The following is a 23718-nucleotide window of genomic DNA, read 5'->3' as shown; positions in this document are numbered from 1 at the left end:
GGAGCAGGCAAATTTGACGGAGCTGGAGACAACATGGTATTCGCCGTTTGAGCACCTAAGATATCAATATTAGCATTGGATCTAGCAGTGCGAAGCATGATTACTTACCAGGGCTTTGTGCCTCAGTCGGCTGATTGCCGGCATATCGATCACGAATATTCGTCCATCGTCGAGAGATATTGTTGAATGCCCATCTCACGATACCAGGAGAAGCAGGCGGGTTCTCTGTAAGGGACTCTGCACCGGCTGTCGGAATGTTCTCTGTCGTAAAGGCATCCTGGTTCAAATGAGCAGTACGAGCTGCAGGCGCGGTCATGGGAGGACCAAAATGTGCGGTCTGGGGGGTTGTTGGGTTAGCAGTCATAGGCACATCTCCATCACTTTCGTGCTGGGACAAAAGCTCGGGTAGGCGGTACAAAGTCCGGTCGATACGACCGCTGGCCTCAGTGCGACGACGACGAGAGATAGCGGCGTAAGATGATCGGGTTCGGCGAATCGGGGTAGTCTTGAAGGCCTTTTCTACCCGGTTGTGGTTCGAGGGACTATTCGAAGGGCTCATGATGTGGTAGGCTGGTTGTTTGTCCTTGCGATATTGGCGTTTCGGTCCGATGGGGCCCCATTTTGTACCTGTACGGGATGGAGCTTTGATCAGCATTTGGTCCAGGTTGGAATATCGCCATTCGAATTCTTCCTCAGCAACTGGGCTTCGGGAGCGACGGGAAGGTGTCAAGAGAGAAGCAACTTTTCGCAGGGCCCGAGAAAGACAAGACCTGACACCTTTGTGCCCAGGAACCACTCGGTGGGTCGAGACATGTGGGCTACCAGAAGGAGCCACATGCTCGTCAGAACGAGGCTCAAGCCCGGCTGATCCATGCTGTAGCTCCAGCGGATGGATATCAGAACCGTCGGGACTTGAGCCTCGTTCCGACACCCGATGAGTGGTTTCCTGGGGCAAAAGGAAAGGCCCAGGCGCAGGATCCCGGCCTGCAGCGAACCCATGGAACCAGGGAGCCCCTGGTACGAGGCGAAGCCGGGGTATACGCTGCAGTTCCGAGGAACCGCGCTCCAGTTGGAGGGGCCGAATTGCAGGAGAGTCGGAAACCATGACTGAATCGGAGAACGAAGTGTCCAGGGAGTAGAAAGTGGCGGGGTATGATTCCCCAGTCGATGGAGCAACAGCTGCCGGCATTTCAAAGGAATAAAGCTCCTCGATAAACAAAAAGGGAGCCGGAAGCGGTGCATCAGGGGAGGAGGGGATACGAAGAGGAGACAGTCGCTCGGGGGTGAGTCCATGGGGTAGAGAAACGGGCACTCCAACGGAAGGGGATCGGGAAAGCACAGATCCGTTGGGAGAATCTCGAGAAAGAAAGTTCAACTCACTATTGGCGGCAGTGTCGGGAATCTCGTCGCCGTCGTTTGTTTCGACGGAAGGGAGCACGGAAGTGGGCTGTTCAAACGAATTGACAGCGGCCTCGAGGGCCTCCACTTCCGCGTCCTGAGGTTGGCCTGTCGGCCCACCATTGACAGCAGATTCGCCGGTCAAAGCAGCATCTTGGTGTTCGATCTCGCCAGCTTCTCTGGCTGACGGACGGCCGGGCTTCTGGAGCTAGTTAGCTGCCAGATCTTCTCGAGGTTTCATATTTACTTACCTTTTTGCCCTTGGCAACCTTGGTAGAGCCTTTCTTTCGACCACGAGCCTTTGGTGTCTTAGGAGCAGGGGCAGACTCGCCAGACTGGGAGACCTGTGGCTCCTGTGGCTGGGCAGAGGCACTTCGAGTGGTACGGCGGCGGCGGGTGGTGATGGGGTTGTCGTCGAGCGACATGTAGGAGCTCGGGGAGAGCGGCTTGGAACGGGTGCGCATGATGACGCGCCGGCTACAGGCAGAGTGAGGTTTGGACGAAAGTCGAGAGGTATGTGTGAAGCAACGGTTCGATCACAAAGCAAGAGTAATTCAGACTGTAAGTCTAGGAGCAAGTGAATCGAAACGCGTAGGAAAGGTGGTGAGTGAAGAGAAGAGAAGGAAGAGACGACGGTGTTGTTGTTGTTTTGTGTTTAGGCAGCGATGCCGTGACAAGACGTGTTGTTGTACTCCAGAAGCGGAAGGGGCAACGGGGATGTTACTTTCGCTCTGGAGGGAAGGTGCGATCGCGGCGCGGAGAGCTGGTGTAGTTAGCCCAGGCTCCGATGGTTGACATGCGTTTTCTTGACTCGGGCGGAGGGCAGAATATTTACCTTATTGACCGCCTTACTTTTTGTGGATCCTGAGGCAGAGATTCATGGAGCTGTGACCTCGTGACCTCGTATACTCCAGAGTATATTCGTACTCCGTTACTCGTAGTACTAGTGATACTACATACTATGGAGTATTACAAGCACATCTGGAACATTCAACTAGGTAGTTATAAAGCGAGAAAAATAATATGAGTAATGAATACAATGCTACTATTTGTACATATAATACCGGCCATTGGGACAAGAACTTCAGGTTCAGACCGAAGGGATTTGTCTTCTCCAACCTCCGATGTCAAATCCGCATCCAAGGAAACACGCTGAACGGTCTAGTCAAAATACAGGGGTATGATAGGTCGGAGAAATCAGCCCCGAACAAGATAGTAGAAACACTCTACAGGCAAATCTCTCCCTTCCACGCCGCCTCGGAAAGACCCAACGTGCCCATCAAGTTTTGCCATCTGGGTCCACCACGCTCCTTCCTGCGGATATACTGAAGAAGCTTCTGTCGCTTGTGGACAAGGATCTGAAGGTTGCGGCGGTTGTGTTTATCCTTGTTGGAGGACTGCAGGTGTCGAGAGAGGTTCATAATCTTGGCTGTGAGGATAGCTGCCTGAACCTCGGGAGAACCGGTGTCGGGTCCAACACGAGGAACTTTTTCAAGGTGGTTGGTCGCGGACTCTTCTTGCACACTGGCAGGCTTGGGTGGTAAAACCGTATCGGTGCTGTGTCGACCAAATTGTTCAATGCATTTTTGGACGATGAGACGGAGACGATCTTTGGTATTGCCATTGTTGAGGTTCACAATGCGCTGAATAGCCTCCTCCGCATTGTGGTGTTGTTGCTGATGCAACTCGATAATTTCCTTCTCGGCTTGAGGGTCTGCGGTATCGCGATCCGGGTTCTGGAGCGGCTCGGTCAAGTCCTTGGAGAATTGAAACGCCCCACTCAATTCATCGGACTTAAGGTAGTAGTTGAGGTCGGAGCTTGAGGGGGTTTGGGTGCCATTCTGAATGGCCTGGATTTCTTGAATGAAAGGTGTCGGTTGACTTTCCACGGGGTCACCGAGTGAGGCCTCCCGCTCAGCCTGGATGTCCTTTTGGCGGGAGATGTTGGCCGCCTTGCGTTGACGCGCCTGAGAGGCTCGGAAGAAGTCTGTGGTTTTCTGTTGAGGCTTGGACTTGGTGGAGGCTGCCCTCACGGTAGACCTGGTTGCGCGCGACAAAGACACCAGCGGGCTCCGGCCGGAGATGGAACCTGCGACACAAGTTGATCAGAATCAGAATCAGAGTGCAAGACCGGGATACTGGGTGGTTAATAATCGCTATCGTACCGGTCAGGGCCTTCACCGAAGGCTGGGAAAATAGACGTGGGGGCATTTTGAGCAGGTGAAGTTCAATGGCTCTCTCCAAACGGTCTGCAGTTTGAAGTTCTTCGCGCTCCCAGCTTTTGGGCCGGGAAATCCTGCGGACCGAAGCAATCACGCTAGTCCGCATTGATGGTAGTTTTCTGGCCTCATACCTCAGGCATGAAAGTTGTTGTTGCCTTGAAATCCGGATGACTAATATTCGCTGCCCTAGCCCTAACAGCTCTCAAGCCCACATTTAGCGAAATTCGCCCGAAGCGCCCGCGAGGATTTCGTGACTCCGCCTTTGAATCTTTTTCCTCTATCACCACGACAAGAGCCAGACGATTGATCTTTTCCCCTTCGTCAATCAATCAATCGCCCACCATGGCCCCCTCCCAGCTCCCCCCGGTTTTCAACCCTACCGCGCAGGACATTGAGATGCTCCTTGCCGCTCAGTGCCACCTTGGTTCCAAGAACCTTCAGGTGCACATGGAGCCCTACCTCTGGAAGACCCGTGCCGACGGTGTCAACGTCCTGAACATTGGCAAGACCTGGTATGCAACAACAAGACCCCGGAGACAGCGTGTAGGATAATACAAGGAAAGCTTTGCGACAAGTATTCTAATCAATGTTGCGATGGAACAGGGAGAAGATCGTCCTGGCCGCCCGTATCATCGCCGCCATTGACAACCCCGCCGATGTCTGTGTCGTCTCTGCCCGTCCCTACGGTCAGCGTGCCGTCCTGAAGTTCGCCCACCACACCGGTGCCACCGCCATTGCTGGTCGTTTCACCCCCGGTAACTTCACCAACTACATCACCCGCTCTTTCAAGGAGCCCCGCCTCATCATCGTGACCGACCCTCGCACCGATGCCCAGGCCATCAAGGAGGCCTCCTTCGTCAACATCCCCGTCATTGCCCTTTGCGACACTGACTCCCCCACCGACTTCGTCGATGTTGCCATCCCCACCAACAACAAGGGTCGTCACTCCATCGGTCTCGTCTGGTGGATGCTCGCCCGTGAGATCCTCCGTCTCCGTGGTACCCTCGCTACCCGCGAGACCGAGTGGGACTCCGTTGTCGACCTGTACTTCTACCGCGACCCTGAGGCCGAGGAGAACAAGGAGGTCGCCGAGGAGGCCAAGGCCCCGGGTGCTGATGAGATTGGCGCTGGTGCCGTCGAGTCCGGCTTCGCTGGTGACAACTGGGATGTTAACGCTCCCGGTGCCGGTGCCCCTGGCACTGCCTTCGCTGCCGCTTCCGCCGCTGTTGGTGCCACCAGCTGGGAGGCTGACGGTGCTGACTGGGCTGCCAGCTCCACCCAGCAAAACACTGAGTGGGCTGCTGAGACCACCCAGGCTGCTGCCACCACTGCCACCACCGAGACCAAGTGGTAAATTTGCTAGGCGGTAACTTTGGATGGCGTTGAAAGGGGGGAGAAAGTGTGATATCAACCCGAAAAGCTATGGCGATCTGGGATGATTGTGACGATTCCGAGTGCCCATTGGGTCACAAGGAAAAAAGGAAAATGCTCTTGTTTGTTCTTTCGACGGATCCATTGACAACAATGGAATCGAATTATCTCCCGAAACCCCCCCTTGACATGTCTATCCTAGTTTCTGTTCAAGTGTTCAAAAACAAAAAGAACTGAAAAACAGCAGAAGAAAAAAGAGCTTTTCACCGGGAAACTTCCAGTCTTTTTTGCATCAGTGGTCTCATTTACCAGCACTCTTCATGATTTTCTTGTTTTCGCATCCGGGAGGAATAGCGACGTCAAATATTGACTGGCGCTTATGAGGGAAAGAGATCCAGTCACGGATATGTGACTGGGGGAAAGCCCTGTGCTGTCAATCTACAAGGTGGACTTGATCGTTACCTTGGTTTCTCCCTGTATGTATCATCTAGTATTCGGAAAAAGGTGTGCTCGGTATTTCAAGTCCTGCGTAGAGCATGTAGTGTAACTGGCTGCTATATCAGAGACACCAAAACGGTTGGTTAGGAGGTATTAGTAAATCACGGCCCATACTTCCCTGTAAGATTCATGGATGTCATGGTCCTGTATGATCGCGGTCCTAAATTGCTGTAAAGTAAATAGTAGTGAGGGCATATGGAGTTTAGGTTTATTCAGATAGCATTATGTATATGCAAACGCCGGACTATCAAGTAACTGCTGCCCAGCATTCACAGCCGTCGGTCTTGTCCCAAGTTGTTCATTTCCAGTTTCGCATAAACCCTCTTAAAGAATACTACAACCCCCGGCAGTTTGACCACCTTTTGTTGTGGTTGCCATCCCGGCCATCCGGGCCAGATCTTCAAACGTTTCTGCAAGAAGCTCGCCTGTCACAGCCGAACATTCGGCATATCTATCGCAGCGGAGCTCCTGGGCAATTCGATATGCCTTCGCAAGATCGTTAGTTGAGTCGCCTTATATATTCTCTTTGTCTGAACGTACCTCTTGCGGGTATATGATACCCTCCCCTTCGGTCCGCAGATCTCGTTTCAATCCCAGCAGCATCACGGGAATGCGCTCACCATGACCATGTTGAAAATGTCGCGTTATTTCATTTCGCCACTGTCGGTTAATTATATTAGCGTCTGAGTGGAAACCGATCCTTTTGGCAGAGTTGGTTACCGTTATAAGCCCAGCTAGTGTATTGCGGTTGGAGATATCAAATGCTATGACTACCACGTCTGGCTGAAGGGACGTCCAGTGCTGGTTAGGACTCGCAGTGTCATAGAGCTCTAGAGTGAATTTCTTCTTTGCAAAGCGAATATCATAGATAAACGGCTGGTCACTATCGCGTAAAGTCTCGGGGAGGCTGGCATCTGTTGCGGCCCCGGTTTGTGATGGCGTAGGCCGCTTGCCACTCTTGAGACGTCTGTTCAATCATCAGCCCTGGAGTCAGCATCCATTTCCTCCTAGGCAGCGTTTGCAAATCCAAAGGCAAATATCTCTCTCTGAGAACATAAGCACCGTAGATTGGAGTCATGACTCACGATAAGAAGGTGGATTTTCCACATTCAGCGTCACCCACGAGTAGCAATGTTACCCTCTCATCAGTTTCTATGTCGGACATCCTATCACTTTTATATGCTCTTTATATTCAGGAGGCTACCTGGGTAGCATTCCCAGAGTTCGCAAAAGAAAATAAGATTGTGGCGGGGGGTAAATGAAGTGTTAATTCCACGTTGTCATACCCAACTGTCGTCCCGCAGATCACCTGGTCAAAGATTGATGTGGATCTACACCGATATATAAACTTGGTCTGGGGCACAGTTATCAAGGCTTATGATTGACCACGAAATCAAGCGATATCACCAATACCACACATTATACTCGTAAAATTAGTTCCAAACCCATACAGAGCCCTTTAAGGTTAATTTGCTACTTCAGCTGAATATATCAAGGTCGAAAACCACCCAATACATGCTCGCCGCAACATCCACTGCGGATGGGAGGAGCAATTACAGTACAATACAGTAAATATTACGACAAATACTAGATCCTCCGCGGACATTAAATTTCTCCAGTTGCGGCCCAGCAAAACTCCGAGTCCACACCAAGCGAGACAAATTTCTCTTCAAATCACCAGAGGTGGTATGTGGAGAATATCAGTCAGATTGTCTTCGCAGGGTACCTTCATTCAACACGCCATCAAGTCACAAGCGCGCTCACTCACCCAGAACCGTTCGCCAACGCTCCAAATCATGGCGGTCGCCAGTGCCGAGGGGCAACCCGACTACACTACCTGGTCCAATTCGAACTTGATTAGTCGGATCACAGAGCTTGAGCGACAGCTACACTCACAGAACACGCAGTATACGATTCCCCCGATACAAGAATCATCACGCGTGCCCGTCGCAGAAGGCATCTACGAACCTGCCATTCCGGCCCCTCCATCCTCCGCCCAACCGAACAAGAAGAGAGCCCATTCCCCCGATGACATTGTCAACACACCTGCGCCACCATCCCAGACAGTCAAAGAGTCCCGCGGATTTGATCCGTCCAAGTACAATACCCGATTTATCGCGCTCAAATTCGCATACCTTGGACAGCAATACAATGGCCTCGAACACACGAATGGGAACGTTACACCACTTCCTACGATTGAAGAGATATTGTGGAAAGCCATGCGACGAACACGTTTGATTCTTCCTGAGACGAGCTCTTCCGACGAGCCGAATGATACCCAGCCGCGGGAGCTACGCCCATACTGCATTCATTGGGATGGATGTGACTACTCGAAGGCGGGTAGGACTGACCGGGGAGTGAGTGCGTTTGGACAAGTCATTGGAGTGCGAGTCCGCAGCGCTAGACCCAAGCTCGCGACCAAGACTACAGAGCAGGAGGTAGAGAATAATGGCATGCAGGTGGAGCAGCCCACCAACCAGGATTGGGACGATATCGCCGACGAACTTGAATATGTATCCATTCTGAACAGAGTTCTTCCGGGTGATATCCGGGTTCTTGCTTGGTGTCCCAACCCTCCACCTGAGTTCGATGCTCGCTTTTCCTGTCGCGAACGCAGATACCGGTACTTCTTCACCCAGCCGGCTTTCTCTCCTACCCGGGAGCATTTGGGTTTGAAAATCGGGCTCAAAATGGCCAAGGACCCCGCGAGAAGTTGCGCGAGGGTTGGTTGGATATTGAAGCTATGCGCGAAGCAGCCAAGTCCTTCGAAGGTACGCATGATTTCCGAAACTTCTGCAAGCTGGATACGAGCAAGCAAATCAAGAATTTTGAGCGAATGATTTTTCGCTCCGACATTGAGCGTGTCGACCCCAAGACCAATCCTCTGGGATATGTGACCCGGCCTGGATTCCAGTCGCAAGAGGACTCTCCACAGGATGTAGACATGGTTTCTTCAGACCTGTCTGCGGAGGCGCCTCCCCATGTGTATTCATTCACTCTGTACGGCTCTGCCTTCCTCTGGCACCAAGTTCGGCATATGGTCGCAATCTTGTTCCTGGTCGGACAGGGACTTGAACCCCCATCAATCGTCGCAGACTTGCTGGACGTGGAAAAAACCCCACGGAAACCTTCATATGAGATGGCATCTGATGCCCCGCTGGTACTGTGGGACTGCATCTTCCCCGACGAAAGTTCCGGCAGCCGAGACGACGCCCTGAACTGGCTGTACGCAGGTGACCCACGACAGAACAAGAATCGCAGCCCCAAGAGCGATAGCAAGTTTGGTATGAAGGGGGTAGTCGATGGATTATGGGGCGTTTGGAGACAACGCAAGATGGATGAAATTTTGGCTGGTGCCCTGCTGGATTTGACTGTTGGTCAAGGTGACCAGAGTCTGACAGAGCACATTGATATCAAGCATGGAACCGGTAAGAAGCAAAACCGAGGCGCCAAGGTCTGGCAGGGGGCTGATGACACTCGCACGGGTGGGAAATATGTTCCTGTCATGAAGAAAACCAGGAATGAGCCTGTGGAGGTTCAGAATGCCAAGTGGTTGGCATCAAAGGAGCGCAAAATGGCAGCCAAGGAAGCGGCTGAACAGAGCGCGTCCCTGTAAGATCGTGGCACATACTCATAATTGCATATAGACCATTCCTAGCAAGCAAAAAAAAAGCATAATTCGCATCATCCGTGCAAGGCTAAATTTCGAGGTGCTGGCAACCCTCAACGTGACCTGAACGTAGATTGTATTCTATCATGATTTCGCATCATAAAGACAACGCCGAGAACCCCTCCATACTTCTTCTAGGATTTCCCGTTTCGGTAGTAATTGCTAAACACCAGCATCGTTAGCCCGAGTACAACACCATGAGAACGTAGGTCCTACCGGAAAGACCACCAGAACATCTGGCTCGCTTTCTACAATCACTGCCAGATAGAATCGGACCTCGAATCCCTTGAAGGCCTCATGGATGACAATGTCTTGAATCTGTGTAGTTGGAATGAATCTTGTCGCAGCCGAAGAAAGGTAGGTGGAGGAGGATGTTGAGGTCTGGATGCCAAAGCCTCGGATAACGAGAAGTGATTCCTCTAGATGGTTGCATTAGTCGATACATTGGGGGGAAGATTCCTGATTCATCCGTTTTGACATACCGGTATATCCTCTCTTGAATACCCCATAGATCACTAATACGCTGACTACTGCCATGGCCCAGGGATTGTATCTGTCGACTACGCTGCACAAATGAGCTCCGAATGGACTGGACCAGATGGCCTGCCATTGGGCCAGGTTTTCACCCTGGAGCAAAACTAAATATCGAAGTCGTGCTGTGAGGCCAAGGATAACACAGCAAAAGAGGAGTGCGCGCAGGAGGATCTGGATTCCAAATAGGATCTTTGCGGGGGAGCTGGAGCGCGGTGACGCGTTGGAGACGGTGAAGCTGACGGTCGTCGGCGACGGCCGCTGGACTATTAAGCGGCCTGGCATTGTAATGGCGGGGAATCACGGTGATGCGCGTATACACTGGCAGTCAATCGCAGTTAGAACAAGATCGAAGCGCTGCCCCGTCCTGCGCGAAGGTCAAATCGGAGACAGATACAGGCTAGCCTGATATGGAAATGAAGCCTGAGGCTTGAAGCTTCCAGGGCGTTTCTCACGTGAGCTAGTTTGCCAAGGAGGGAATACCCCCACCGAATCAACAATCATCTTTGTCCCAAGTGTTGCTTTAGGGCCCACCTTTTTGTTCTGATATTCTATTCGCTGCCTGCTGTGTGTGGGCTCCGTGTTTTCTGTTCTTGACTACGGAGTACAGGCCCTCGTCACGTGTTTCCGATGTGCCTATCTTCGTTGGCATCGCTGCTGGGACAGTCAGGCATCAACCTCACTCTCCTTCACCCCGAAACTGGATGATGGGAGACCGATCACGCAGCAGGTCCCCTAATCGGCGAGACGATGGCGCCCGAGGTCGACCGAAAAAGACCGGAGGATTTCGCTGGAAAGAGAAGCGGCGCGACGACGATGACCGGGGCGACGAGCGCAAACTAGATCGAGGCTACAGAGACCGAAACGATCGCCCTCGCTCACCGCGCAGAGAACACGACGGCGACAAGAACAGAGATGGCGACCGTAACCGCGACCGACGACGCGACGACCGAGATGCACCACGGGAAGACGGCGAGAAGAAGGAGAAGAAGGAAAAGAAGAAGAAGGACAAGAAGCCGGTTCTCCCCCAATCCGGCGAGCCCATGATTGTGGTTCATGTGAATGATCGTCTGGGCACCAAGGCTGCAATCCCTTGTCTGGCATCAGATCCAATCAGTAAGTCCGGCATGATGTTGCTTTCCGGACATTGTTTCGGGAAACTGGCGATGGTCAGGAATATACCAAGACGACCCGCTAACGCCTTCTCAGAACTATTCAAAGCTTATGTAGCTGCCCGCATCGGTCGTGAGCCTCATGAAATTCTTCTCAAACGCCAGGGCGAGCGTCCCTTCAAGGACCAATTAACGTTGGAGGATTACGGAGTGAGCAACGGAGTACAACTTGACTTGTGAGCCTCGAAGCTATTCCAGACCCTATTATCACGACCAGCAGCAATACTAATACTTGTATAGGGAGGTCGGTACCGGAGAATGATGAGAGTCCATGTCGCAGGCCGGAAAACAGTGGTGGAACATTTCAATATTTCCGAAAATCCATGGCCAAAGGAACCAAAAACCAGTTATTATCATGGACCAGGAGTATGGGAGCGGTTGTCACATTTTTTTTCTTTTTTCTTTTTCTTTTTTCGCTTGGATTATTTCATTTTAAATCGTCTTGTTGGCTTTTGCTCTGCTCTTCCTCACATATCTGTATCTACCGACAAATGGAATTGCTTGTGTTTATGTCTCAGGCAGTACATTCCGGGGATCTTCGTGCATTGCATCGCCGTTTTCTGCGGGGCGGTTGGCTTTGCCCTCGACGCTAGACTGAAAACGGCAGTTTGACACCTGAGGCTAGAAATCCGGCAGCCAACCCGAGTCCAAATCTTGTTCCACTCTACAAAGAGGCTTTTTTTCGAATCGCGGGACTCACACGAGCTTCATCATTTTTCTTTTCAGACCCTGGTCTTCTCGACTTTGTCTCAAGCCTACTCACCCCGCAATGTGGTAATCGCTTCACTCTCCACTCCCACTCCTCACAGACTCCTCCTCTTTGTTCCTTCACCCCTCCGACATCGCTCCCCAGATTTTCCGTCCCGCCAAATTTCTCCAAACCTCCTCCACCTCTCCAAACGTTGACCGACCTTCCTCCAAACCGCCAATATTCCTGCCGATATCCCATCAGGACCATCCAAAGCTATGGTTCGCAACCTAGTTGTCATCGGGGGAACTTCCCACCCGCAGCTGACCGAGTCCATCTGCGGTGTCCTGGGAATCCCACCCGCGGAGGTTCTCCTGTCCAAGTTCGCCGTGGGTGAGACCCGGGTTGAGATCCAGGAGTCTGTTCGTGAGAAAGACGTCTACATCATTCAATCCGGAGGTGGCAAGGTTAACGACCACTTGCTGGAGCTCCTCATTACCATCTCCGCCTGCAAGACGGCCTCTGCCCGTCGAGTCACCGCTGTCCTTCCTCTTTTCCCTTATTCTCGCCAAAGTGATATCCCCTACGATAAGGCCGGAGCCCCTCTCGTCAAGTCATCTGTGGTGAACCGGCCCAACAATGGTTACACTTTTGAAAGCACCCCTCCCACCCCAGGTCCGGGCAAGCCCGAGGGACTCGGTTTGATGAACGGCATCGACAACCTCCAGAAAAGCCTGGCCAAGGCCCAGATAGATGACAGCAATGGTAGCCCTGTAAAACGGCGCCCCGGCAACGCACTGCCACGCAGTGAGACTACCGAATCGCTCAAGTCCACTACTACGAATGGAGCCGCGGAGGATACCGCGAGCACTGTATCTAGCACCAACGCTTCCAAGATCAATGCATTCCAGCCCCGTCCCGGCTACAAACAGTGGGTTGCGCAGGCGGGCACTCTGGTCGCCGACCTGCTCACCTGTGCGGGCGCCGATCACATCATCACCATGGATCTGCACGACCCTCAGTACCAGGGTTTCTTTGACATCCCGGTCGACAACCTCTACGGCCGTCCTCTTCTGAAGAGCTATATCCAACGCACTATTCCCAACTACAAGCAGTCTGTTGTTGTCAGCCCCGATGCTGGTGGTGCCAAGCGCGCAACTGCAATTGCTGATCAGATGGGCATCGAATTCGCCCTCATCCACAAGGTATGTTTCTATCTATATTTCTTCCTTTTTCTCCTTTCTCGATATACGTCCGAAAACATTCCATCTCATAGCTTCCTGGCTGACCCTTCATCTTTTCTTCATAGGAGCGTCGGCCCACAAAGATCACAGACCGTCAGAATGCCACCATGATGCTGGTCGGCGATGTCAAGGATCGCATAGCTATTCTGATTGATGATCTGGCGGACACCTCCAACACCATCACCCGCGCTGCCAAGCTTCTGAAGAAGGAGGGTGCCTCCCAGGTTTATGCCCTGGTGACCCACGGTATCCTGAGCGGCGACGCCATCGATCGCATCAATGCTAGTGCACTCGACAAGGTTGTCGTGACCAACAGCGTGGACCAGGGCGATCACCTGCGCCGATGCCCGAAGCTTGAGGTCCTAGAGGTTGGCCACGTTTTCGGCGAGGTGAGTCACATGAGTTGCATTGCGTTTTCCTGGCGCCACATTTGCTGACCGCTTCAACTAGGCTATCCGTCGTGTTCACCACGGTGAGAGTATCAGTGTTCTGTTCCAATATGATTGATTTCCCCGCGACCGTGATGGGAGAATATATCTCATAAGAAATGAACGAAAAATATGACGCTGTGGGATTTGCTTTTCCAAGCTATCATTTCCAATGAATTTCCGAAGATTTCTGTTTTTTTTTTTTTTTTCCATCTTGGGCGTTGCCGACGTGAAGTCGTTTTCTCATACTTTCACCCCTGAATCCCTCCAATATAGAACCATGGTCAGAGTAGACTTGGTGGCCTTGAGAACCCATGTGTGTATTTTTGTGATTCCATGCTGCTTTGAGACTTTGCTTGTTTCTGGATGTCATTTTCTTTAACTTAGCTGCTGCTACTGCCGACCATCTGCACATATCGGCCTGAATCAAAACGAAAACTAAAACTGCCTACTCTTGACTTGTTCTTTCCCCTTCCACCCCTTCCGACCCCGGGAGTTGACCGTATACCTAGGTACTTAGTCTGAGTCATGGAAAACCAATCGATCAAACGTGTGGGTTGTGGGTCGGAACTACCCTAGGGTAGAGTCTATACAGCGATAAAAAACCCTATTCGGCATTGTACTACTAGTAGTACTACCTCGGATCCATTTACCGGTGATCTGGTGTCTATGGCTGGAAAGCAAGAGAAAAACCCATCTGTTCGATGTGATTTGTTCTTCTATATCACAAAAATAATCCTGGAATTTCCCAACGCCTCAGAAATTAAGAAGCCAAGAATAGCCGAAAGCAGGTGTGGCCATTGTTCCGGCCAAGGAGGTGATGCGCTCACTTAGATACTCGGAAAGAAAACGAACTGGGTACTCGATACAACGAAATCAGCTGTTCGCCAAAGCGAATTTGCACAGCCAGAGTGGTAAATACAAAGAATAAGAAGAGATGCGAGGTCATGATGGCTGGGCTTAAAAGACGGAGATAAAGTTTCCAATTCTCTCCTTCTGGTTCTGAGCAATGCATTCCGAGATCCAAGTCACGTTCCGAATTTCCTGCCTGCTGTCAGTATAACATACTACAAATCAGCGTTCGAAAGGGGGCTGGTCTTACCTGCTCCTTCAACTTCATCCACCGTACACCACCGCCGGGGTGAATTGACGAGTGAAAACCAACTTCGACATGTCCATCTCCTTTTGATAGAAGAGATCTTCCAGACTCTTTCCATCGGCAGGGCCGCCGCCCATACCGCCCATACCGCTACCACCCTGGCTGAGGCCTACAGCGTCGAAGAACGCTTTGTAATCTGCGACGGCGCTGACTGCCAGAGCAACACCTTCAACATCCTCAGCACGGGAAAGCATTAGACTTTCCCTCCGGGTAAAGTTTGCCGAATTCGGGGTACAGCTTCCTTCGCTCTTGCTTGGAGAGCTCAGTGCCGAAAGAGTTCAGGGTAATATTAATGGATCGGCGGTCGGCCTCGAACTGCAGAATCTCGGACATGACATCCTGCGTGGGACTACCTGCAAAGTCTGGGTGGGTGTTGACAAAGTTGAAGAAGTCCTCGAGATAGTTCTTGTACAGAGTGTTACGGACAATCTCAATATTGAGCTCGTCCAAGTCCTGGTGGCTCAGGCTGCCCTTGAAGTATGCGGCGAGTGGGGTCTCGATCAGCACTGAGTTGTATAGTTCCTCAATGTTGGTTGCGACACATAGCACGGGCAGTGTTTCAAACCAACCCAGTGGATGGCATCGCTCCAGGAGTTCTCGGGTGTCTCGTTCGTGCAGGGTGCCGGTGATCAGCAAGGCGATGTTATCGATCATATAACCATATGTCAGGTATTCCAGGAATTTGGCAGTTGAGCCAGTCGACTGCGCGATAAGGTAGCGGAACTCTGAGACCAGCTTGTCGGTCATCTTGCCGGCAAGCGCTGAGGTGGAGGGGTTCGGGGGAGAGTGGCCAGGAAGTCGCCATAGGAAGGGCCCAGCTGGAGTTTTACATCTGCGAAAAGGCTTATTAGGATCTGATGAGTTGCTTCAAGGCACGAGAACTGGCCTACCGTCGATGGATTCGCATTGTGTCAAGTTGGAGTAGTTCTGGCCGGTCAGAAGGCTGTTCCGATACCCTCGGACAATACCCTCGACGTACCTAGGTCCGTTAGCAAGAAATTAATCCACGAGAGAGACAACTCCACCTACCCGCCATTTACATTGAAGAAGAGGCCTTCCATGGTGTGCGGAATGGAAAGATGGTTTTGGGGGGAGGAACCAGCTGTAGCTCCCTCGATCGCTGTATGGCGGAGGTCATGACTAAGCCACAGCCACAGTGGCTTTCCGGGTCGCTTTTTCACTTTTCACTTTTTCTGCGCCAAAATTTCTAGATTCCTCCTCAACGGTTAAAGCGTCCACGGCCCACACCCTCTTTCCGTCTTTCTTTAGCCTTTCGAACTGGGCTTCTTAATACACTAGCTGAATTTATTTTCGAGCTCCAAAGCCGTGGTTGCCCACCATGTCGCTGTTCATCTTGACCGAAACCAGCGCGGGTTATGCCCTGCTGAAGGCCAAGGACAAGAAGCTCTTCAAGCACGGTCTGCCTGAGGATGCCAACACCGCTGAGGGTGTTTCTAACCTGTATGTCGCATCTTCGTTTCTTTTTTTTTGTGCAATGGATGAAATCTTGGTGGGGGGGGGAAGATTTGCGGACCACGCGCAAATTTTTTGTCACGAGCGACAGCGACGCTAACATTTTGCCTACAGGTTCAAGCTGAAGGGTTTCCAGAAGTTCGACAGCGCCGCTACAGCTGTGGAGGAGGCTACCGCTATCATCGAGGGCAAGGTTACCCCCCGCCTTGCCTCTCTGCTTGACAATGTCAAGGATGAGAAGAAGGTTTCGCTGGCTGTTGCCGACCCCAAGCTCGGTATGTTCGAACCCATTGCATTTCCATCGACTTTTAACTAACAGTAAAAATTTACAGGTAACGCCATTGGCAAGCTTCCCGGTCTCTCCATTGAGTGCATCGCCGACTCTACTACCCACGATGCCTTCCGTGCCATTCGTGAGAACCTGTCCTCCCTCATTCCAGGCCTGGCGCCCAGTGATATGTCTGCTATGGCCCTTGGTCTCTCGCACTCTCTCGCACGCCACAAGCTCAAGTTCTCTCCCGATAAGATTGATACCATGATTGTCCAGGCCATCGGTCTGCTGGATGATCTTGACAAGGAGCTCAACACCTATGCCATGCGTGTTAAGGAATGGTACGGCTGGCACTTCCCCGAGCTGGCTAAGATCCTGAACGACAACATTGCCTACGCTAGACTTGTTCTGAAGATGGGCATGCGCTCCAACTGGGAGACTGTGGATCTCTCCGAGATCCTCCCCGAGGAGATCGAGACTGCTGTCAAGCTCGCTGCTGACCGCTCCATGGGTACTGAGATCAGCCCCGAGGATCTGGAGAACATCCAGTCGCTCGCCACCCAGGTCGTTGAGTTCTACGAGTACCGCCAGCGTCTTGCCAGCTACCTGACCTCCCGCATGAACGCCATTGCTCCCAACCTGACTGCCCTCGTCGGTGACCTGGTCGGTGCCCGCCTCATTGCCCACGCTGGTAGCCTGACCAGCCTCTCCAAGAGCCCCGCCTCTACCATCCAGATTCTTGGTGCCGAGAAGGCCCTTTTCCGTGCTCTGAAGACCAAGCACGATACTCCCAAGTACGGTCTGATCTACCACGCTTCTCTGATCGGCCAGGCTACTGGTCGCAACAAGGGCAAGATGGCCCGTATTCTGGCTGCCAAGGCCTCCCTGGGTCTCCGTGTGGATGCCCTTGCCGAGTGGGGTGAGGAAGTCACCGAGGAGGAGAAGGCCGCTCTTGGCACTGAATCTCGCTTCAACCTCGAGCGCAAGCTGGCAGCTATGGAGGGCAAGCCCCTCAAGCCCCGTGGCGTCACCATTGCCCCCCACTGGTGCTCCTGCCGCTCAGAAGTTCGACCTGAACGAGGCCCGCAAGTACAACCCCGATGCCGACGCTCTGGCTGAGGAAGAACCTACCCCTGCCAAGAAGGACAAGAAGTCCAAGAAGGAGAAGAAGCTGGTGGAGGAGGTTGACTCCGATGAGGAGATGGCCGATGGCGATTCCGATGACTCGGACTCCTCATCCGAGGATGAGTCCGAGCTGGAGAAGATGGCCAAGAAGGCTGGTCTTAGCGTTGCGCGCTATCAGCGCAAGCTCGAGCGTGGCGAGATTTCCTTTGACGCCTCCGGAAACCCGTCATCGGTCAGCAAGAAGGATATGAAGAAGGCCAAGAAGGATTCTAAGAAGGCCGACAAGGAGGACGGCAAGAAGCGCAAGCGCTCCGACGAGGGTGATGACGAAAAGAAGAAGAAGAAGAAGAACAAGGGCGAGTAAAGGTTTGCTTTTAAAAGTTTCGTACTATGTGATGGCTTCGCGAATCTGTATGATATCACTTTCTTTTTGTTTCGCGGCCTGCTCGCATTTTGGGGCATTTCAACGTTTTATTTCTTGGCGCAGACGGTGCTCGATGGTACAAGGCAGTTCAGTTTAGCTGAATAATCTGTTTATATTTCAATTCGTTTCTCAGTAGTAGTGTTAGTAAATTTAGATCCCGCCACTCCATGTATAGTTGTACCGCCGTCTTAAGGTTGCTGCACATCTCTGCCGGCGTGAAAATACGATTTGAGGCAAGTGACCGCTTTCCAGACCGCCATATTTATCTGGCAGAGCGAGTAATTTTCCCTCCGCAGCTCATCTCCGCTACTCGACATTCGTCTACGGAGAGCACAATGAAGGTAAGTTGACCTATCTGAGATATAGAAAGCTTATGCCGACCGAAATACATAGATTCTCGACCCCCAAGCTGCTGTTCTCACCAATGTGGAGGTGTTGGCCTACCTATCGGCCAACCCACCCCGCCGCCCTCCAAACCCACCTCCAAATGCGCGACGAAACTGGGTTCCTAGCCCTGATCTACGAGACCATAATACTGTGGTGAAAGAGGTAAGATATTTCTGCGCATCGAGCTACCCGAATGGATCTATCTTCAATACCCGATCATGCCTCGCGAAATGCACCGAACAATACCCACATCACTCATTGATTGCTTCCTAGATCGCTTGAACTGACAAGAGATTCCCAGATCCACAACTATATCGCCCGAATTTCTCCCCATGTCCTTCGATACCCTCGTTTCACAAATCGACCCTCATCCTCGCAATCACAGTCTCAAGCAGCCATGACAGGAACCCTGAAAACCAACGGTACCACTGACTCCGAGCACGCTGTCGCACCGCCTCATTCTTCAGATTCTACGCCCATGGACAATGCTATCCGTGACCTCATTGTCAAGCTGCGACCTTACAAACTTACCAAGGCGGAGCTCGTCATGATTTTAAATTTGGGGCTTGGTGTTCCCAGTGGGGATAGCGAAGCTGCAGCGGAAGATGGAATGGTTAATGGTGATGGTGCTATGGATGTCGATGAAGAACATGTGAATGGTGATGGCGAGGAGCAGGACGAAGGCGAGGACGAGGAGGATGGAAGTGCCATGGCGCTTTTCGATACTGTGATCGAAGAGCGGGAGGGTCGAATGTCGGATGAGGATGTCTTGGCTATCCTGAAGATTGTCAAGGAGACACTGAAAGAGAATTAAGGCGGCTGGAGACCACGGAAATGTGCTTTGGCTTGGTAGGTTGTATTTCTGTTTTCTTATTTTGATATCCCGGGGCTAGATTCCTCAATTTTCACTGCATGTTCATGTATACACTGTGTAGAACTTGTATTAGTCAAAGGGTAGGCATGCGTTGCTTTGTGTGCATTTAATACGTATTAAAACTTCATGAAGCTGTTTTTGGTAGATCTTGATCATTCAACCAGCCTTAACTTCCATCTCATATCAAGCTCCATCCATCTGTCATTGCTATGTTCCAAGGTTATGCATAAATGTTCAAACGTCGATTAGAAATGTTCGTGAGGAAAATTATCAAGGATGATAACATGGCAAAATCTCGTGATAATCAAATGTTAAAACCATATCATCATGATGCCATAGTGTACTTTGCTGCTGATAGTACGAGTAGCTACCATATACTTATCGACCCCAGAAATTGGACGCTATGACTTACTAGTAGAACCTTAGAATTATGACAAGAACACGAGGACCTTTTGTTTGCCAGCCGGAAGTAAAAACAATGCCGCTCTTACTGTCTTGTATGGAAACTATTTCACGATCGTGAGCTTTATCCTGGAGGTCTTCACTCTTTGAATAAGATCTTCATATATACACCCAGGGGTCGTACTAGTAGTATGCTGACATGATCGTTCCAATCGCGTTTGTATGGACCACAATAGGCGCTATCACCGCACGGGGATGTCCTCGAACATTTTGCGCACAAAAGCAAATAGAGCCAATGCGCTATAATGATTCAATTGAATATCTGGGCTTGAATTTGTCCGAAGCAATCGGCTATTTAGGGCCCAGAGCATGGCTCTGGCGTCGCCTACGCGAGATAGCCGAATCACCAACTAAAATAACGAGAGGTACTACTACAATGCAGAGACATTAGGCATCATTGGTAGTAGTTGGATTGTACAGGTGGGGATGGCCGGAGACGGTTTGTATATTACGCCTAGTAGGCATAGCCCAAATGGATTGTGATGCATGACCTACGCTGAGTACTAGTGGTGGAATGGATATATGACCTGGATACTTGAGGGGAATTAATCAGAACATGTATCCAACTATGCCTGACAATTTCCTGCTGCAATTATTTCATAGGCATTCAGTATGGGGAGACATAAGAGGAATTACCTGCTAGAGGAGCTACTAGTACTCTCCCACAATGTGCCAAAAAAGATTTGCATATATTCCCGCATAGAAATCCCATGTGACAATGTTATTAGTATATTATTCATCTGTACTCACCAAAGAGAACGGCCCAGATTGAAAAGACCCGTGGACTGTGGCTGAAAGAAGAAGGGTCGATGCAAATCATAACTGATCCAAGCTTTTTCGGACAGTTGCTATTGGAAGATGCCAAGCGGGAATATCCAAGGCCATCCAGCTGCCAGTCGGTGAACAAGCCCGGTAGTACCGTATGACAAAGGAAGATGAGCAATATTTTCTGCAAAACAGAACGAATCATGTCAGTATTGTGCCGACAGGTGCAGGGATAATGAAGCAGATAACGATTGTCGACTTTTTGAGGGAATAGGAAATATAAAAGGGTCGTTTGCCACGTCTGATTTTCATGCGATTCACGAATTAATCAAGAAAAGGGTTGGCTTTGAATTGACAGTTTAGCGATTCGGACTTGAAGGCTATCGTCTGGGGCTATCGTTCTCGATCTTCAGACCATCAGGTGTTCTTCGCATCATCGCATTGCATCATCGCATTCTGCTACAACTGCACATTTAGCCACTCCAGTGTCCTCGGTCGGAAGCTCCCGCTAGGTATTGGAAACCGAGAATGGACTGGCTGGATAGTTGCGTAAGTAAGTGTGAACCATTCCTGTCCGAAATATTATACCTATCCCAGTACTAATGAATGCCATCGAGTAGCGACGAAGATGACAGAAGAAAATTGCCAGCATATCAGCAAAGTGCGAGCCATTACCCTCGTCCCAACAGCGAATGGATTCGACGTAGAATCTTTCAAATTGTCGAAAATTTTCCAAGGAAATACCAGAAAAATCCACATTCCTGTCCTCCACACCTCGATCGCACGCATGCCACGATCATGACAACGCACATCACGGCAGGTGACTAGTCGCATCCGCTCGGGATTTCCTTAGCAGGGTACGGTGAGAACGATCTCATCTCGCTTGGAGGTGGATTGTCATAATTATTGGGGGTGAGTGGTAAAGAAAAATGCCTCAGGTACCAGATGGACGTTGAAAATGGCGCATACCAGTGGGGAACGAAATCATCGCGACCCAGTGGGAGATCTGGCGGTACAGCGCACTTTAGGAGTAATTTAATGACAATGATTGGTGTGTATCGGAGCTTAATTTTCCTTAATTTTGCTTCGTTTGTTTTTTCGAGGACATCAGAAACCAGGGAAGGTCCCGAAACAGTTCATTTGGTTCCTGAAAAGTGCGCATACACATACATGAACGGATTGGAATTTTCTACCCCGAACCCCAGGCAAACAAGGCTGAATGAAGTTTTAATTTTGCGGCAGAAGAATGACATAGTGCATAAGATTGGCTTGTGAAACAAGCCCTGGCCTCTCTAGGCTACGACGCTTGCCGAGAAAATCGGCTGCAGTGCAACGCCACCTAGTTGAAAGCAACAGCACAGCCACCTCCATTTACAGTTTGCTCAATTTTGCTGGATAAGAGAGCCTGGGGCTTCTACCTTGGCCTTCAGCTGGGTGATATCATGGCCTCCGTGCACCAGCCCCATCGACAATCGAAGCAAAACATAACAAAACGGGTGAGCGACGGACGTGCGGCCGGTATCAAATGATGGCTAGCTTAGCTTAGGGCTCCTCGGTACAGCAAAGGCGCACCGAGCCGTATGAGGGATATTTGACACACAGGTCTATCACCAATTTGGCAGCCCGAAGGAGTATCAGAGGGGCTCTCATCCCGTGGGAGCAATGGGTTAGGGGTCATTTTCCGGTCGTTTCATTTTCCTAGTCGGTAGTCGGACCTTGACTGGCAATGTTCGAGCCGAGAGGTGAGGAAAAATGCCTCATACTTCTACTCATAGAGGGAAAGAGGTAATCACAAATTTTCGTCCCATTCATGCACATCCAGTTCCCCCTTGGGGGGAACATATTGGGTCCTAGGTAGAACTATTTTTTTTATCCTCTTTCATAGAACTAGCCACTACACATTTTACTTGTGAAACTGGACAGCCGTTGCTCCGTGCTTTTCTGAACGACCCACGTTCTGCGGGTAAAAGTACGACCAAATCTTAGCCACAATTTTTGGCTGGCCAAAGCTCCCATGGTACTAATAGTTAGTGACAAAAGGACGGAAAATAGAAAATTAAATAATGGGAAAAAAATGAAAAATGCCGCTAAAACAAGACAGAACCCTCCGAGTGCATGAGCTTGGTCCCACCTAGGCGATCCTGTGGCTGTGGACACGAACGAGATTAATGGGATCCCTTCCCTTTTGCCCTAGGTCAATCAAACTGTACAGATCAGTGTCATGGTATGTCATAACTCCCACCAGCTCCCACGACCCCTCAGTCCTACCTCGATTGAAAAAAAAAATCTCTCTTTCCCAAATCCAGAAACAGTAAACCCAGCAAAGTCATTGGGTTGGGTGGACCTGGGTGATCAATGGGTGTACTACTAGTACTCCTAGTAGCTAAGGTATAAAAGCTCGGTGGCCCTTCCCACCATCAAATTCTTTCATCTCATTGAGGGATGCTTATCGACGGTCAAAAGTGGGCTTGTGAAGCTTGCATACGGGGTCACCGTGTGACCAGTTGCAAACATCATGGTATGTGAAACCTTGGAATATCTTTATTGCATGATTCAGTATTATAATATTCCACCATTCCCCATTTCCCTATCTATCATCTTGCTACTACAAGTGGCCGCAAACCCCAGCCACCCTCTTAAATGGTGTATCAATCTAACAACCTCTTCAGATCGACCGTTGATTCGCATCAAACGCAAGGGCGACCATTCGCTACCTGCACCGTCTGTCAATCAACCCCGTGCACAGCACCAAGTGAGCACGCTCGCGCAAAGCGCGAAGCAGAGCTCAAAACTCCCTCAAAAGTAACGCAAACACAACATACCCAGCTCCCAACCCATGAAAGGGAGCTGGGAAGTCATGAGAATAACACACATCTTGACGCCCTCGGCCTGGGCATTCTGGGCAAGCAACGAGGACCATCGAGATGCGCGATCGGCAAGGTGCTGATTGCTTCTTTTTTGGATCTATAGAAAGCAGCGCACGGCAGACTCTATCCCCGCCACCACAACCCTCACGGTTTCCTCCCCATTGCGCCTCGACCGAGCGGCAAAGACGCACAAGGCGCATCCTCGCGGAATAGCGCCGGCGCGCAGTCCTCGCAGTCCTCGGCTCGCATCTCTCGCTCCGGGTCGACGAGTGCCTCAGCCTCCGAGTCACATACCCCCGTTTATCCCGAGCCATCTTCGCGTCGTGGCTCAGCGTTGACGGCAGACTGGTCGGGATCAGAGGAGTCGGGGCCTGAATCGAGTCTTCGGACGCAGTCTACCACATTTCTGGCGCGGAATTTATCCACGCCCCAGGATAACACTATACAATCGTTTGCTCGCTCAGCGCCAGAGGATTTCGCTCTGGACCCGCTACTAGTTGAGCATACGTTTGATCCCATGTATAGCCTTCTTCCCTCAACGATATCGGGGGCTCAAATGGCCCAAACTGTGCCGATGATAAGTCCTCTGGAGGGCAGCAATCCATTTGATACCCCTTGGATCCTTCGCTGACATTGAATGATTCCCTGGGATATTTGGAAAATATGGACATTGATGTGACTGAAGGATT

General features: G+C 51.0%; 12 protein-coding genes across 12 annotated transcripts; 7 read left to right on the top strand and 5 right to left on the bottom strand.

Annotated features, from left to right (window-relative positions):
- Nucleotides 1-100: 100 nt before the first annotated feature.
- Nucleotides 101-1862, bottom strand: N7509_009055 (uncharacterized protein; the record flags this gene model as incomplete). The annotated part of the gene is made up of 2 exons (XM_056633692.1): nt 101-1600; nt 1650-1862. 2 exons carry the CDS (start codon nt 1860-1862, stop codon nt 101-103), a joined length of 1713 nt encoding a protein of 570 aa, XP_056484312.1.
- Nucleotides 1863-2624: 762 nt separating this feature from the next.
- On the bottom strand, nt 2625-3609 carry N7509_009054 (mitochondrial 37S ribosomal protein uS15m; the record flags this gene model as incomplete). The annotated part of the gene is made up of 2 exons (XM_056633691.1): nt 2625-3487; nt 3564-3609. 2 exons carry the CDS (start codon nt 3607-3609, stop codon nt 2625-2627), a joined length of 909 nt encoding a protein of 302 aa, XP_056484311.1.
- A 353-nt stretch (nt 3610-3962) lies between these two features.
- rps0 (40S ribosomal protein uS2) lies at nt 3963-4974 on the top strand (the record flags this gene model as incomplete). The annotated part of the gene is made up of 2 exons (XM_056633690.1): nt 3963-4132; nt 4224-4974. The coding sequence occupies 2 exons, from the start codon at nt 3963-3965 to the stop codon at nt 4972-4974; spliced, it is 921 nt and encodes a 306-aa protein (XP_056484310.1).
- Nucleotides 4975-5813: 839 nt separating this feature from the next.
- On the bottom strand, nt 5814-6654 carry N7509_009052 (uncharacterized protein; the record flags this gene model as incomplete). Its single annotated transcript, XM_056633689.1, has 3 exons — nt 5814-5975; nt 6030-6456; nt 6575-6654. The coding sequence occupies 3 exons, from the start codon at nt 6652-6654 to the stop codon at nt 5814-5816; spliced, it is 669 nt and encodes a 222-aa protein (XP_056484309.1).
- A 631-nt stretch (nt 6655-7285) lies between these two features.
- N7509_009051 (pseudouridine synthase DEG1) lies at nt 7286-9105 on the top strand (the record flags this gene model as incomplete). The annotated part of the gene is made up of 2 exons (XM_056633688.1): nt 7286-8041; nt 8107-9105. 2 exons carry the CDS (start codon nt 7286-7288, stop codon nt 9103-9105), a joined length of 1755 nt encoding a protein of 584 aa, XP_056484308.1.
- Nucleotides 9106-9321: 216 nt separating this feature from the next.
- N7509_009050 (PIG-H family GPI synthesis protein) lies at nt 9322-9975 on the bottom strand (the record flags this gene model as incomplete). The annotated part of the gene is made up of 2 exons (XM_056633687.1): nt 9322-9578; nt 9642-9975. 2 exons carry the CDS (start codon nt 9973-9975, stop codon nt 9322-9324), a joined length of 591 nt encoding a protein of 196 aa, XP_056484307.1.
- Nucleotides 9976-10394: 419 nt separating this feature from the next.
- N7509_009049 (ubiquitin-like protein HUB1) lies at nt 10395-11124 on the top strand (the record flags this gene model as incomplete). Its single annotated transcript, XM_056633686.1, has 3 exons — nt 10395-10806; nt 10900-11038; nt 11103-11124. 3 exons carry the CDS (start codon nt 10395-10397, stop codon nt 11122-11124), a joined length of 573 nt encoding a protein of 190 aa, XP_056484306.1.
- A 704-nt stretch (nt 11125-11828) lies between these two features.
- Nucleotides 11829-13301, top strand: N7509_009048 (ribose phosphate diphosphokinase subunit PRS5; the record flags this gene model as incomplete). The annotated part of the gene is made up of 3 exons (XM_056633685.1): nt 11829-12755; nt 12860-13183; nt 13245-13301. The coding sequence occupies 3 exons, from the start codon at nt 11829-11831 to the stop codon at nt 13299-13301; spliced, it is 1308 nt and encodes a 435-aa protein (XP_056484305.1).
- Nucleotides 13302-14338: 1037 nt separating this feature from the next.
- N7509_009047 (H(+)-transporting V0 sector ATPase subunit d) lies at nt 14339-15442 on the bottom strand (the record flags this gene model as incomplete). The annotated part of the gene is made up of 4 exons (XM_056633684.1): nt 14339-14585; nt 14617-15199; nt 15272-15360; nt 15411-15442. 4 exons carry the CDS (start codon nt 15440-15442, stop codon nt 14339-14341), a joined length of 951 nt encoding a protein of 316 aa, XP_056484304.1.
- A 278-nt stretch (nt 15443-15720) lies between these two features.
- Nucleotides 15721-17614, top strand: nop58 (RNA-processing protein NOP58; the record flags this gene model as incomplete). The annotated part of the gene is made up of 4 exons (XM_056633683.1): nt 15721-15842; nt 15969-16129; nt 16187-17151; nt 17189-17614. The coding sequence occupies 4 exons, from the start codon at nt 15721-15723 to the stop codon at nt 17612-17614; spliced, it is 1674 nt and encodes a 557-aa protein (XP_056484303.1).
- Nucleotides 17615-18009: 395 nt separating this feature from the next.
- On the top strand, nt 18010-18875 carry N7509_009045 (uncharacterized protein; the record flags this gene model as incomplete). Its single annotated transcript, XM_056633682.1, has 3 exons — nt 18010-18015; nt 18068-18223; nt 18363-18875. 3 exons carry the CDS (start codon nt 18010-18012, stop codon nt 18873-18875), a joined length of 675 nt encoding a protein of 224 aa, XP_056484302.1.
- A 3927-nt stretch (nt 18876-22802) lies between these two features.
- Nucleotides 22803-23660, top strand: N7509_009044 (uncharacterized protein; the record flags this gene model as incomplete). Its single annotated transcript, XM_056633681.1, has 2 exons — nt 22803-23102; nt 23133-23660. The coding sequence occupies 2 exons, from the start codon at nt 22803-22805 to the stop codon at nt 23658-23660; spliced, it is 828 nt and encodes a 275-aa protein (XP_056484301.1).
- Nucleotides 23661-23718: the final 58 nt, after the last annotated feature.

This window comes from Penicillium cosmopolitanum, assembly GCF_028827165.1.
Source record: "Penicillium cosmopolitanum strain IBT 29677 chromosome Unknown utg000009l:1.0-9042332.0:1.0-9050551.0, whole genome shotgun sequence".
Taxonomy (NCBI): domain Eukaryota; kingdom Fungi; phylum Ascomycota; class Eurotiomycetes; order Eurotiales; family Aspergillaceae; genus Penicillium; species Penicillium cosmopolitanum.
Note: the sequence above shows the minus strand (reverse complement) of the source record. Positions and strands in the feature narration are given on the sequence as shown.